Source organism: Plutella xylostella, chromosome 23 (assembly GCF_932276165.1).
Source record: "Plutella xylostella chromosome 23, ilPluXylo3.1, whole genome shotgun sequence".
NCBI lineage: Eukaryota > Metazoa > Arthropoda > Insecta > Lepidoptera > Plutellidae > Plutella > Plutella xylostella.
In genome coordinates this window covers 8,649,517-8,665,167 of record NC_064003.1, presented here as the reverse complement: position 1 = coordinate 8,665,167, position 15,651 = coordinate 8,649,517, and the positions used below count along the sequence as shown (strand labels likewise).

The window sequence follows — 15,651 nt, the reverse complement described above, 5'->3', positions numbered from 1 at the left end:
TTTCATTGGCTAATATGGTTTATGTTTCTGCAACCTTTGCTGATACAAGATCACTCAGATATTTGGCATGTGTTTGCTAAAAACTCCGTTATATATATTTTACTTAGATACAATACAATACAATACAATATAACTTTATTGAACAAAACACACAACATACATTAAATTACAAAAGGAGTAAGCACAATAGGCGGCCTTATCGCTAAAAGCGATCTCTTCCAGGCAACCTTTGGGTGAATGAGAGACTTATTGAGTAGAAGAGGAAGGTACACCTACACGTATTGCATTTAAATACTAGTGATATTTTTATGTTTTAATAATAAATACTTAGATACATACATACATACAAATATAATAGATACTTATATATATACATACATACCATATACTTATATAAAGATTTATACGTAGGTAGGTACTATTAAATGATGGACAGATAATATTCCTTTACTTGTCTTGTACTATCAGAGACGGATGGAATCTGTTTTTGTTTTTTTACCTACCAAAAAAGGTTGGTGATCCAATGATCACAATTGATACGCACAAAGATCATGTGAGTTTTTAGCCTGGTCTAGAAACTAATTTAGTTAGTTAGTAGTGCATATTTAATTATATATAGTTATTACATAGTTTTGTGTTAAATTGTATTAGTTATATATTAATAATTGAGAATCTCATTTTGCCCGATATTAACAAATTGTGTTTAGAAATTTAAATTTAATGATGCTGTTGTTCCTAGAAACAAAATATTATTATAAGTATTTAGTTCTTCTCGTCAGAGAAATAATTTTAGTTTATGTGACGTCATATCACGTATGTTTGAAATAAACATAATATTGCTATTTATTTCTTTCACGACATATTTGTACAACATATGTATGTCAGGAGACCCAGGAGATGAACCAAGATGATCCAACTAATCTACTGTATTTTAATTGAGGTTTAGTTTTACCACACATACGTATATCAACAACAGTCGTTTAATTATCAATTTATACAGTAATTTAATCTTTACATTACGGTGTTGCGTGTTTTCCTTATAATTATAAAGTGTGAGGTCTTTCATGCTTTGGTCATTATTTTAATAAATAAGATATAAAATATATATATATAGTCTTGGGAATGTACAGTAGGTACGTTAAGGATGAATACAAACCTCATTTCGAATCAGATAATCACAACAAGATATTGTACTTAAAAATGCACAACGTTTTAATTATTTTTAGCAGGTAAAAAAAAATAACACGCACTCACGCCTTGTACTAATGTACTCCCTTGCGGGGTAGGCAGAGGTGCATTGCTGCACCCACTTTTCGCCAGAATGTTAGCCCCAATGTATTAGGGGGGCGGGCCTATTGCCATTTTACGGGCACATCCAAGACCCGAGAACAATCTGTCTGTGTTTAAACAAATATCTGCCCCAGCCGGGAATCGAACCCGGGACCATCGGCTCTCTCAGATATTTGGTACACACAGTAGTCAGGGTCACTAACCACTACGCCATTCGGTCGTCTTTTAGCAGGTAACTTAATGAATTTTATCTGCACAAAAAATACTTAAAACCGTCCATTCTGCTTAGCAACACTTCCGCCTCGCCATTCCAGTCCAATTAAGAAAATGAAAATAATTGAAGGCAAAAGATTTAGTAACGTTTAATAATTTTAAGAGCTTTTATTCTAGATAGTTTAACAATATTCCTTTCATAAAAAAATATCGGCAAACATTTCTTTAACTATAGGAAACGTCACTTCAGCATCACATAAATACATAACTATAGCAAACACTTTTAATACATATAGGTGCTTAATTATAATTATATAGTCTTTGTAAATTATACAAGGCACTCATAAAACAGGTTCACACAACATATAGGTATTTATGCGAATGCTTTAACTCCTAATAAGGATGTGATATTGAACTTTAACCAAATGCAAAGTAGCCATGCCCTATTAAGGCTTCAACTCATTTTATTATGCAAAACAACAAAACTCCATCTTCATTTACTTCCCGTAAGAATTGGCGTACGAACTGGCGCTGGCGAAGGACCCGCCATAACCGCTGCCGCTGCTACTGTGAGAGAAGGCTTGTGACCCGCCACCGTGGCTGGGTTGGTACCCGTGGCTGGGTTGATACCCGTGGCTGGGTTGGTACCCGCCCCCGTGGTGGGGTCTATGACCGCCGCCGCCGCCGTAGACTGGCTGCAGGACCACTATGCCTACGGGTTGGTACTGTTGTTTGTAGCCTCCACCGCCACCGTGGAACTTGTTCTTGTGATGAGGAGACCGGATCACTCGACCTGGGAAGGAGATGGGTGGGATTTGGTATGGTATTTATTTGGTACTAGCTGTTCCCTCGCGCTTCGCTTCGCCTTAAAAAGTTTTCCCGTGGGAATTCCGGGATAAAAAGTAGCCTATGTTCTTTCCCAGGGTCTAGACCGTATGTATACCAAATTTCATTCAAATCCGTTCAGTAGTTTTGGCGTGAAAGAGTAACAGACAGACAGACAGACAGACACAGTTACTTTCGCATTTATAATATTAGTTAGGAAGGATGTAGGTAAGTGACTGATGGCCCCAAATGGAAGGCGCTCCCGTGGAAACCCAGTTCAAACGTCGCGCACAACTGGACTTAGCTGGAGTGAGGCCAAAATTTACGAAAGGTGGCAGTGGTGGACGTTAGAGGAGACCCTCTGCACTTCTGGGGTGTCATATGATTTGAAAATGTAGGTGAGTAGCTTCATTACGTTTGTGACATTCACAGCGACATTTGAGTTCTGAAACGCCTAAAAACAGTTGTTCAAAATTAAAGATGCTAAATGGCGGGTTACACTCATCCATTCATCAACCAACATGAACGTCACTGATAAAATGACAACCTGTATGAGTTTTTTTTAAACTTTTTTAGATTTGCATCAGGCTTAAACTGAGCACGGGGCGTAAGACGCGTCGTACGTCAAGTCTTGACAAAATTCTCGCTCTCAAAGCCGCGCGATGTGAGCAAAACTGTTGTGTGATGTCTAAACGTAGGAGTCTTGCGGGGCGCACTAGGCCTTCTGGTTTGCAAATCATATCTATATAAACTATGAATTTACCTAATAATATACCTTTTATTTTCAACTGTAGCCTTACCTCCATCAGTGTGGTCCAAACAAACCCCAACTAGCAACACCACCACAACCGCAATCACTGAAATCCGACTCATTGTCACTACACAATCTTTCGCAAACTGGTTAAGTTAAACAAATCTAATCATTTTATATATAAAACCCAACGTTAATTGTCCGTCGTGGTGCCATAACTACAAAGATGAAGCGAGTTTGAGGTGAATCATCAATTCAATACGTAAAACGAAAACCACTTAGATGTTTCACGTTTCAGGGTTCCGCTGTTGAATAAGATGAGTGGCACGCAATTTTACAGATTAGCAAAATAATACTAGATTCCTATGATAAGCTTTTACCCGCTTCACCCTAAAATGATGTCCCGGAGCAATTCAAGTATAATATAAATAGTGACCCAACTATTTTCAACAAAAAAAAACATGCTAGACCTTTGCTTCGTTATAACATGAAAGAAAAAGCTGTAAAACTGTTTGTACAGCATTTTCATGTTTATTAGTGTTATTCAGAACACCCTTTTGAATTTATGGAAAAAAACTGTACTTACTCTTTTACTGCTGTACATTTACAAATCATTCATTTACCTATTCAGGGTACATATATAGCACATAATGTAACAATGTAGGTATCAACGGAAAACAACTTAAATAACCGTCCTACGAGTAAGTAAGTATTAGTAACTCAGCGTAACAACATAATTATTTATTATACGGAACTATAATGACGTCATATTTACTTGTACTCTGCAGTGTGACGCTCTACGCTCGGGGATTTACCTATTGTTTTTTTGTTCAGAAGGATATAATAAAGTAAAATTATTTATACCACTATAATTACTTTGTGTTTTTGGCAAAAGATGGAATTTTTCAAGTCAACATGTCTAATTGTCGGTTGAGTTTTTCTAAAGATTTTGTTAAGTTTTTTAAAAGGTAAAATACCTACGTGTTATTTTTCGTGCGTAGGCTTAAATAACCACACTATGGGTTTTATGCCCGAACTAACGGAGGTGAATACGCGTACGTTTCCTATATATTCAGTTACAATGGCCAATAAAATTCACTGAACCGAGCAAAGGTCTAAATTAAAATAAAAAAGCTTTGTTTGCAAGTCGTAAGTACAACACTACCGGTCCACCGACACAGTGGAAACATCTGCTTACGTATAGTAGAGGTACTTAGTCATGGCGTAACATCGCCTATTGTTCGGAGGCGCACGGGGTCTCTCTCTAAACTCTAAATCGACGAACGAAACTCAAACGGCACGCTTAAAACGCCCTACGCTATTTCGAAACACTATGGACATAGAGCCGTGGTTAGGGAGTTATCCCCAGGACAGGAGCAAACGTGACGCAAAGTTGACGTAAAACTAAGTATAAAGTGATCAAAATATGCACTATAATTTGTTATAATCGCCCGACATACTGAGCTACTTTATAAGATTGAAATCGAACGTCACTGATATAATACCACATCATAATTCTAACACCTTAATGCTAGAGGTAGATATCATCCGTAATGCAAAGCCTTCTTACAGAAAAATACATTGTGCTCTGTACCTTCTTCACTGCTTAGCACTGTACCCGGGCACCCCCATAAAAACAAATGAGCATGCGCGTAGTTTTCTATGTTAACAAGTTCTTTACGCGATTTACGAAAACTTTGTAAATACGTGTAACTCTATACGTGGACCTCTAGGAAAAAGATAGGTTTTAGGCCACAAGAAAGAATGAAACTACTATAGGAGTTAAGGTGATTGGTAATTTGGTACAATACAATGGTGTCGATTCTGAAGGTCCTTACCAATGTTAAGTATGTGACATTTTATTTTACGAACATTACTACTTCTCTGACGAGAAGTTTTGCTATCAATAGTAGGTTAGGTACCTAATCCATAAAGAAAAAAATATTATTTTAAATTCTTTATTGCACACAGATCAATTTGTACATAGGCGAACTTCATGCTAAAAGCATTCTCTTCCAGTTAACCTTGGGCGTTGTGGAGAAAGTGATAGGTAGTGCGAAAGACATTGAGGACAGTTTAATTACCCGACTGCCGAAGGAGGAGGGTAATGTTTTTCGATTGTATGTATGTATGTATGTATGTTTGTCTGTTTCTTTGTTCCCTCCTGTGGCCTAAACGGCTTGATAGATTTTGATGTATGAGGTATCGTTAGAAGCGTATTAATGGCGCGATGGTTATAGGCTATGTGAAGTTTCATTAAAATGTACATAGCGCCCTCTAGAGGACATAACGTGATGATCGAAAAAAAAATATTTTACCAACTATGCCGTGTGGGGTATCAAGTGAAAGGGCTTGATTTGCAAAAAATACAAAAAAATGCATATAGTAGGTATTTAAATAACAACACCAATATTATAGAAATAAAAAAAAATCATGAACTAAAACCCGACTACTGATGTAAAATTTCATAAAATAAAAACAACTATAAAGTTACAAATAAAAAAATATAATTATAAACAAACAAAAAACCCGACTGCACGCTAAAAAGATGAAAACAAGTCCCAATGTTAATGGAAAGTATCGCAGGCGGGGACCAACTTGACCGCCACACAAAGCTGTTTTCTAAGTAACATTCAGCTAAATGGTGAACCCTCTGCTGGTCCCCGCCAACGATACTTTCCATTAACATTGGGACTTGTTTTCATCTTTTTAGCGTGCAGTCGGGTTTTTGTTTGTTTATAATTATATATATTTTTTGTTTAATATCTATATTGTTAAACACTAGAATAGATACTTACTTATACATAATATTATACAATAAACGATTAAAATGAACAGCAAATAGAGGGTTTTTAGCAAAAACTCAATTTACACGTATTTTGTGTTTCGAAACTTTATTTTCCTTTCATTTAAGTACTTACTCGTACTTTACTTAGTTTCCAGGCAGTTATTGAGCTGAGCTCGAGCGTGGAGGATTTTAGTAACTTTCGACAGAAAATAAGAAGAAAAAAATATAGGATCGTATCCAAACTCCTTCAAGTTAACTGAAGTTAGTTTACACAGTAAAAGTTGTTCATGGCACGAGATGAAAAGAAAATTGCCAGAATGAGTCTTAAAAGTCGAATGATCTAATGAAACAAAATCATAAGTATATTATTCAAACATTAACAATTGTTTCTTTAAATATCCCTATTGAGCGATGAGAATTAGAAAACAAAAGCTACAACTTAGTCAATTCAATTCTTTCTGAAGAAATGTTTATTTTCCCTATTCCGGACAAACAGGAAATCCCCGACCACGGAGTAAATATTTCGTTCCGTAACATAGCCTCATACGGGCCGAAATGGACGTACACTGAGGGAAAAAAACACTACGTTATAGTACTACATTCCAAATTCAAAATGAACGGTTCTTTTCCGCGCAGGTGAAAAGCGCAGTGTATTTTCACCGCGAAGTGTGAATTATGTGTAGTACTCCCCGGGTAATGGAACAGACACACTGTGGGAGAGGTTCGATTATCTATTCATCCATTCATCTTCATGTTGTACTCATACTCTACTATCGTTCGTGTAGATATTTACTAAGTAGTTGAGACTATTACCGCCACGGAACTATATTTTGTTCGTATGAGTTAATATTTTTTAAGAGTACCTCCTTCGTAGTGCATTACACCATACCAGCCACCTACTAAATTGTGCTATATCTCTTGTGAGATGTAGCACAATTTAGTAGGTGGCTAGATAAGTAAGTACCTAAATGTCAGACAAGTTCTCCTTCCGAGGTAATAAGGCGTAAAGCAAACATCAAACTTTATTTTGCTCTCATTATTAGCAGAGAAACCGCCTCTGGGTATTATCCTAAAGTGTCGTCTCTTAAATTGAAATGTACATAATTTATGGCCCGTTGAGTCGCGCAATCTTCGTCTTCGCAGCTCTAGAAAGTATCCGCTGAAATTATGAAGAGAATCTCAAGAACTTAAAAGATTGCATTTTATTATTTTATGAATTCGAATCAAAATTTTGTATAATTTGTCCTCAGGGGCCGTCTCACCAGATAGCTGTGATAACTCAGCGGGGAACACTAAGCAATCAACATGCATAATAGGGTTTGATGACAGACAGAACATAGACTGAAAGAAAAATATAATAGAAAACATAAAAAGTACCTACTTACGTAAGTACTTAAATAAATTATGTTTAGGTAATTCTAGCAAAAAATAAAAAAGCTGTCCACAATTCGTAAAAGATCAAAGCAAAAAAATATTATGAAAGTTGCAAAGCTCTTAATCTTTACATTTTAATACTTTTGAAGGTTTGTCTCGCGTACCGAAAGATCTTTTGTTTCAAACAAAAACAAATCCCTCAGTAACTAAAGCAACTTTTCACCTAAAGGTGACTTTAAAAACCAAAGTTATTATTTTTCTCGGAAGTAGCAAAAGTGAAAAGGCTGTATAACAGATACCTACCGCCTGCAGCGTAGTACAAACGGATGACCTAAAAAAATGTGCTGTTGTCGTCACAACACTGTGTTACCGACGGATCACACATTGTAACGTCTTGTGCAAGACATTTTTCCCAACTGATCTTAACAATAATGCCATGATGGATATTATTTAACATAACTCTTGTTAGCTTTCCTTGAACTTGCATGTATGAATAATAATAACACAAACGAAAACGAATAATAGTTGATTAATCATCGCATTTACCTAGTTGTTTTAAGTACTGAAGATTTTTAAATTAGACCATAATGATGCTTTATCAAGTACCTCGATAAAATGCGTCCATAGTCGAATTTGAGCCCATCACGTATCACTGCAACGTGTCAGTATTTTATACTGTACTACCAAAACACCTTGAAGATAATGAAAATAATTTGTTACAGAAGGAAATTAACTTCACGATTGACGGTGAGACAACTGTTAAAAAAGCAAACGCCCAAACTCTAAACTCAGAAGGTTCACGTTTAATTCATGGTCGGTTTTGAATGAGAACAAAGATAGTGGTAGTAGTAGGTATGGTATGCTTAGAGTTTCAGGCATTTCTAAGCCCAAACTCTTAAACTACCCTTAATAAATGATCAGTTCGGAACTAAGAAGTAGGCCAGCCATTTGTGCAGAAGGAAAAGCTCTGGCTTTGAGCAAAACGGTTTATCGTAAAGAGGTTAACGTTTTTACTATTATAGGGTAATTTTTAACTACTTATGAATTAATGACGAGAAATTAAACTACCGTACTTATATACCTGATTACATTTATTTTTATGACAGCAATTAAAACTAACTGCCTAAACACACAGATTCCTGTAAGTACTTACTTCAAATTTTTCGATAATAAATACCTACACAAGTAAATTACAGTATGTTATTGTTTTCAACTTATCACTGCTTCACTTCAGTAAAAAAATTATAAATCAGTGTGTATAAACGAGGTATAAACTTAGTTAAAGTCGCCGTAGCCGTATCGGCTTGGAAGACATCATCAATAAGTATAAGTTTGTAGGACTTCCACATACATTGAATCAACCCCGAAGTAACGAAAACCAGCTGTTTCACACAATGACAAAATTCCATACTTACTGTACAATGTATGGCACGGAAAGTCGAACAATCGATATATCGCAGTGGTGTGGCAATTTGTCAACTGCGGCTGCGGAGTTGTCAAGAGAAAGCTGGCTGCGAGCGACGTTGGATCCCCTACGGTTACCAGACTCGACCCCTTTCTATACTAGCACTCAACTCCGAATATAATCTCCATAGTCGAGATGTTGGAAATGTATAAGTAATATCTACCAGCTACAACATCGCTAATTGGCTTTCGCGAACTCTGGGTGCATGGTATAATAATATACTTAGGTACTCCTACTATGGGGCCAGGCAAAGACCCTAACCAGGATTTTACCACAAACAGATCGACTGGGTTCATGGAGGTGCACGGTGCACTTCGTACCTAGTGCGTATTAGGTTATTAGTTATTTTATTACCTACCATAAATACTCTAAATAGAATAGGTCGAAAACGGCTTACGACTAATAAGGAAGATTTCGAGTACCTACGTTAACAAATGGCCGTTCGTAGCGACCTCGTGCAGATCGGGCCCGCCAAGACTTGGCTGCCAAGTTCCACACATTATTCTTCATCCTCGATGATACTGGGCTAGTTTACTAGCTACTACAGTCGGCGAATCCACGAGTATGTGTATGGCAATAGGATGAAAGCCTAAGCTAGACTTCCGTCCAAGAAAACGGCGAACAAAAAATAGAGAAAAGTATTCGGGAACCGCTGACCTGAACTACCAGCAGGTCTAATGCTTAAGTTTATTAAGCTTACACATTTCTAGCTTCTGAAAGTCCAGCCGCAGGATAAATAGCTCCATTCTAGTGAGCTGTGAGCACTAAACCGATTTCCCTCGCGAAATGACAACAATGAGCTATCTTCATTGTTTCATACTGCCATTGTGAGATAGCAATAAAACAGTAAATATTGTCACTTCGTCCAGCTGTTTTATACCCTGATAAGCTTTTATTGCGTCGTTTAATTACTGGATATTCTGAATTGAAAGGTTCCATATTGTATGGGAGTACTGTCGGGTCAAGCTAAGCGTTGGTTGGTGGTAGATAATTTACCTTTAAATAATCAAAATGTTTAAAAAAGCTAGTAGAGTACGCTGAAATGAGAGGACGCATGTAGAGTCAGAGCTGATGCACTTACCGAGTAGAATGGCGAGACTGTGTCCTCGGCCGAGCACTCGTTCATTGGCCGAGGATAGAGAAGGTGCAATCAGGGTTTTTTTGCATCGGTCGAGCAATGTTTCCAGCTTTATTGTGTATGCGTCAAGATCTTCTAACTTATTATTTATTAACACTGTCCATGTGAAATCGTATATATACCTACAGGTTTTAACTCAAATATTCATCAAGCACCTTCACTGTTAAACAAACGAACCTTTTCGTTTGAATTTTTGGCTTATCTCAATTTGAATTTCTGAATAATTACCGACTAAGTTCTCCAACAAACGTTTGTCGACTTATTTAATCAGTCAACTTCGGAGACTAGGTACGTTGAGAATGGTTTGCAGTTCAATTGAATTTTAGAACATGGAACGCTTTTAGAACTGAATATACATCATTATATACCTTGATGTATGTATCTAGCTTATAGGAATATATCTACCTACCTACCTTGTACGAAATAATTATTCTACTATCTCTGATAATTACGTAAGTTACCTACTAACTCTTGTACAGGGCCACTCTACCTTTACCGAAACGATATTTCGGAGCGCTGCATCACAAACCATGAATCTATCTCAAACAATTCGGTTCAAACAACTTGGTAGTTCAAAAGTTTTTATTCAACTAACCACGCACGCAGCTCACCAAATCTTCGACGTCAAGCAAGGGTATACCTACCCGATGAATATAATTTTGTTGGCATAGACAAGTTAATGTTACAAGTTATGGTAAAGTTTAATGTTTCTGATAACCTAACTCCGTCGTTGAATCGTCAACGAAAGTCAATTTTAAAAACATGAGTTTTTACGTGTTTTTAATTAAGTAAGATATTATTTGACATTTACGATGAACGTTTACAAAAGTTTAGTAGTTACAACTAATGACAAATCATTGTATCTACCCACTTGATACCCGCCTACATCCTTGGCTACTTAATTTCCACGGAAAAATATTTTAAGGCGAAGCAAATTTCGCAGATACGAGTAAGATCCACAAACATAGATAAATAAGCGCTTCCCGGCCTTGACGAGCCCTCCATCACTTCCCCAAATCCCCGGCATTTCAAAGAAAATCCAATTAGCACATGTCCGATACAGCATGTTTTTTTAAATGAAACTGTTAACATCTTTTCTTTAGCTTTTCCCTAATGGAATGAATTTAGTGAAAGCTGTCCAAATCCAATTTAGTACAAGCTCAGTCAGCTCAGTCTACAGTTGAACTCATTTCGTTGGAGCTGGGGTACATTTGCGACTGTTCTCATTTAAACAATACATAAGCAGCTACCTATTTAGTATTCTGTTTAATTTTAAGTAAGTACTTAGCTTACCTACTACAGAGACAATGAACATGAACAGATCAGGGCGCGTCGTTTAATTATGGATATACATATATACCTACGCAGGATAGGTAGTTAGGTACCTATCTATTAACACCTCCCTAGTAGGTACCTAGGTAGGTAGTTCAGTATTTAATTAAACCTAGTATAACCTAGACCAACCAAGCGTAGGGTGGGACGCCCTCCGGCCCGCTGGACCGTCAACCTTAGACAGGTGGCCGGTGTTGTGGCTGGACAGAGTGTTGTGGCGCTCCTTGAGAGAGGCCTATGTCCAGCAGTGGACGACTACGGTGATGATGAATCGTATAAATATTAAAGAGAAATGGTAAGTATAAGGCATACTTATCCTCTATTGAAAAAAAGAAAATGGCGGAACCACCCAAAATGGACATAGAGGTAATAAGTTTACTCGCGCTATGTCGGTCGTTCTAATCATAATAATTGTTTCTTTATTCACGGGAGTCATGAACTTGTTAGCTACAATGAGTTTTTCGTAAGAAGCTCTAATTATGACTCAGACCATAATTATGAAGACTTCAACATGTATGAAATTATCAGCTGGGCAACATAATAATCATAAGTAACGTAACGGCACCAGTAATGGACACCTTAAGGATTTTTCACAAATGATTTGGCTGTAACTCGCTCAATTTTTGAGTTAGAATATTGAAAGTTGGTATGAATCGTAGGAATATCTTGCCGTTTAAGATGAATGTACACTATCTCGATTTAAACTATTGGCATTTCAGTAAATTGCATATTTGTAAAATATGTCCTAAAACCACAGTAATGGACACCCAAACTCCAGTTATGGACACCCAATGTTGGACAGTGATTTTTTATTGAATAAAAGTATACAATATTATTTTATGCTTATATTATTATAATTGTAACGATGATGAGTAATCATAACCGTTTACCCAAACAGGCTTGGTCGCCAGTTACACTATGGGGACCATCAATGACGGCTAATACAACTTTTTGAAAAAAAAGTTTTACAGAACCACTAAAATTTCCAATTCATAATATTATAAATCCTGTACTCCTGCATTTTATTCTTCTTCTTGGTATCATAATGTTCCCCCAGTGGGGCAGAGGGCGGAAGGCAAACACAACAGTTTTTTTTTATCCCAGACTGTTAACATCAGCCAGCTTTGCATCGGACCACGTCATTCTAACTTCCCGCATCTCCGTCCGATCGAGCGCCGCCAGGTCTATTTAGGGTGGCCTTGCTTACGCTTGCCCTCCGGATTCCATTCGAGAGCCTGTCTCAGGATTTGGTTTTAATCTCTACGCAGGGTATGGCTATTCCAACTTCATTTGCGGCGTTTTATCTGTGAACCAACAGGATCTTTATGGCAGATCTATGTTGGAGATCATCTCGGGCCAGAAAATCTTCAAGTTCCGCCAGAGACAGCTGTTAATAAAGACCTCCAGCTTCTGTGTGTCTTTGTGTCTTTATGGTCTACCAGGTGTTGCAAGCGTATAACAGTACCGACTTTAGTAACGTTGGTGATAAATATCTTTCACTGTAATGGAGTTGTTTTGACTGCCACATGTATCGCAGACATGCAAATGCACCGTTGACCGTATCAGTACGGGCACCCACATCTAGGTCAATGCCACCATCTCCTGCAACAACACTCTCGTCTCAACTTCTTCCGTTCCCACAATCCTCTCGTCATATCATCTGGGTTATCCAGGTCTTGCATTTAAACCAGCCAGAAAATGCTTTTAATTCAAGCTTTTCTTTTCAGAATCTTTTCTCTCACTGCCCTTTTTCTACGAAAATTTTGCTCTTAATTCCTTCTCCTCCTAAAGCCTCTTCTTTTGAAATTCTCATGGTATTCTTACCAAGCTTCACTGGTCTATTTGTCACACGATCACTGTCTATTTCTCTATTTCTATTCTCTATGGGGCTGTTAGTACCTGCACCTGGCTCTCTCGAATGAAACCTTTGTGCTTGTGCCCCTAGGTCTAAACTACTCTAAACTGCATTACTAAGCTTAGACCATTTCCCACCATGCTGGTTCACTGCAGGTTGGCGGGTTCACATATTTAGAAGTCTAACTACTACTATCATATTACTAATTTAATTTCATACTGCTTCTGTGAGCCTTCTGTGAGCCAACCACAACAGGTCACGTGAAGACTTGCATTTTCATGTGCATCTTGGATCAATACTTGTTCTGGAACACTAGAAATAGATGTTAGGGGGAACATGTTTGTGTCTCCATAAGCATGGCTGCAGTGGCCATCTTGTACATCCATAATAGCATCTCCCATTTGCTTGGGCGTATATACGTTTTTCATGGACAATATGAAAAATCCAGTGATGGACACCCAATTATGGACACCTGTACAACACTGGTATCCTTCATTTTATTCATGTTTTACAAAAACTACCAATATAATTATGAAATTCTAAAGACAATTAAATAAGAAAACTCAACATTACCATAAAACATTATTTTCGACACGTGTCCATAACTGGATTAACTGAAAATTTGCAAACCAGTAATGAACACCCCCCTCTGAAATCATTTCCATAAACGTAAGCTGTCCTATTCCTTTGAAAATATGTGCGTAATTCAGTATAGTTTCCATAAAATCAAGCTATTCAAAATAAAATAAAATAAAACGAAATTACCAACAATATTCTACACTTACCTTCTTGACGATTTCCTTAACAAATCTCTATTTCATTTGTGAACCCCCGTCAAATGATTTTTTTTGCCTCACAATTTTGAATCTAAATGGATGATATAAATAACTTGTTTATATAACAAGGAGGGATGTCTAGGCTTTGAAACTAAGGTGTTACAATTTTCGTAAAACTATGCATTCTCTTATTTTAGACAAAATAAGTTTGTAAGTGTCCATTACTGGGTCCCTGTCCATTACTGGTGCCGTTACGTTAATAGAGTCCGCGCCACCATTGAAGTCTCGGCCAAATCAAGAACTAATCTGCCTCTCATACTATCTGACCAAGATCTGTCGACCAGGCCCTGTAGCACAGGGCGCTTTTAAGACGTGACAAGAGTTCTCCGTCGCTCTCGCTCTTGAGGCTGCGCGATGCAAAACTCTTGTCACGTCTTAAATGCGCCCCGTACTAGCCCTTCAGCTTGAGTAAATAATACTAAGTACAGTCAGCTGCATAAGTAGCTATACACTTCTGTACCTTGTCAAACTACCTACATCAATCAACTAGGGAATGCAATCTCGTACGAGATTTCCACCTAGCGAGATCTCGCAAGACTCAAAAAGCAGTCTCGCGAGATCTCACAAATTACGAGATCTCGCGAGATTGGGAGAATTTCAATAAAAACATTATGCAAATGCTTGTATTAGGAACTAGTAACTGACATGATTTGTAATTAAATAGTAACTTCGTTGTTAGTTATTAAAATAATGTAAGATTCTTTTAAAAATCAACAGCAGAGTAGGTACTTATTATTTTGTCTCTAACTCTAATAACATTTGTTTATGTCCATGCCTAGTTATTATAAGTCCCTACTGTAGCTAATAAGTTAAAATTCATACAATATTGGTAACAAAATAATGATCTATATTAAGTATTGCTTTAGTTTCAATAATTAAGAGTAATACAACATTACTGTTTATAAATAAAAACAAAAATTTAACTTCACAAGTTTGAAATAAATGTTGTGAGATCGTATTAATCAAATACAATAAGTTTAAAGTAGAAGATGAAGTTATCAAGGTACGGAAAAGCTAGTTAGTTTGTCTGAAAATGGCTTGTCAAAAAACACATATTTTGCATGAAAAACACGTCGTCACGCTGCATTTCTCGATCTCGTTATCTCGCGAGCCGAGATCTCGCGAGATCGAGATCTCGGCGAGACGAGATTGCATTCCCTACAATAAACTGAAAATGTTTGAATAGAGAGTTTGTGAGTTTGACAAGGTACGAATGTGTACAGCTACTTATGCAGCTGACTGTACGTTGAAAGAAAGAAGCTAACTAATATTCTCCATAGAAGTTGGTAACTTGGTACTCTGAGCATAGAAGTAATAGTTAAAAACTAGAGAATAGTAATAGTACAGGTTTGATAGTAGGTACTTATTAGTTTTTTTTTTAAGTTTACTTGTGGTGCCTGCATTGATTTATATCTGGTGCCTGACTCTAGCGGTAAGTATGATGAAACTTTAATCAGTGCGACAAAATTATCTTTCGGTAAGAGTGAACTTCTCATTACTTTATCAGATGGTTTTATTAAAACCGCAAGGGAATTACCACTACGGGCAAACTAAAATCTTCAAGAATGAAGGAATATCAGGCATTTACGTGAGCTCTCCCCGGAACCGATAAATTTGTACAGACAGAAGAAAACGTAAACTTTTAGGACTCATTCACACACAGTGAAGCAAGGACTAGGTAGTGAAGCCACAGTTCCGTCCGACACAGTATCACACACTTGATCCGTGTAACGTCGGCTATATCCGGCTATGTAATCTGTGGACACAGCGATCGTTCATTCATT

General features: G+C 37.2%; 1 protein-coding gene across 1 annotated transcript; it reads right to left on the bottom strand.

The window, feature by feature from the left end:
- Nucleotides 1-1,624: 1,624 nt before the first annotated feature.
- Nucleotides 1,625-3,292, bottom strand: LOC119692595 (glycine-rich cell wall structural protein). The gene is made up of 2 exons (XM_048629533.1): nt 3,129-3,292; nt 1,625-2,296 (listed from the first exon to the last, which is right to left on the bottom strand). The coding sequence occupies exons 1-2, from the start codon at nt 3,199-3,201 to the stop codon at nt 2,001-2,003; spliced, it is 369 nt and encodes a 122-aa protein (XP_048485490.1). The 5' UTR covers nt 3,202-3,292; the 3' UTR covers nt 1,625-2,000.
- Between the last annotated feature and the right edge of the window lie 12,359 nt (nt 3,293-15,651).

Excerpts from the sequence above, each read along its gene's own strand:
- LOC119692595 (XM_048629533.1), bottom strand. The coding sequence starts at position 3,201 with ATGAGTCGGATTTCAGTGATTGCGGTTGTGGTGGTGTTGCTAGTTGGG. Across the intron at positions 2,297-3,128 it reads TTTGGACCACACTGATGGAG|GTCGAGTGATCCGGTCTCCT; the intron begins GTAAGGCTACAG and ends TCTCCTTCCCAG.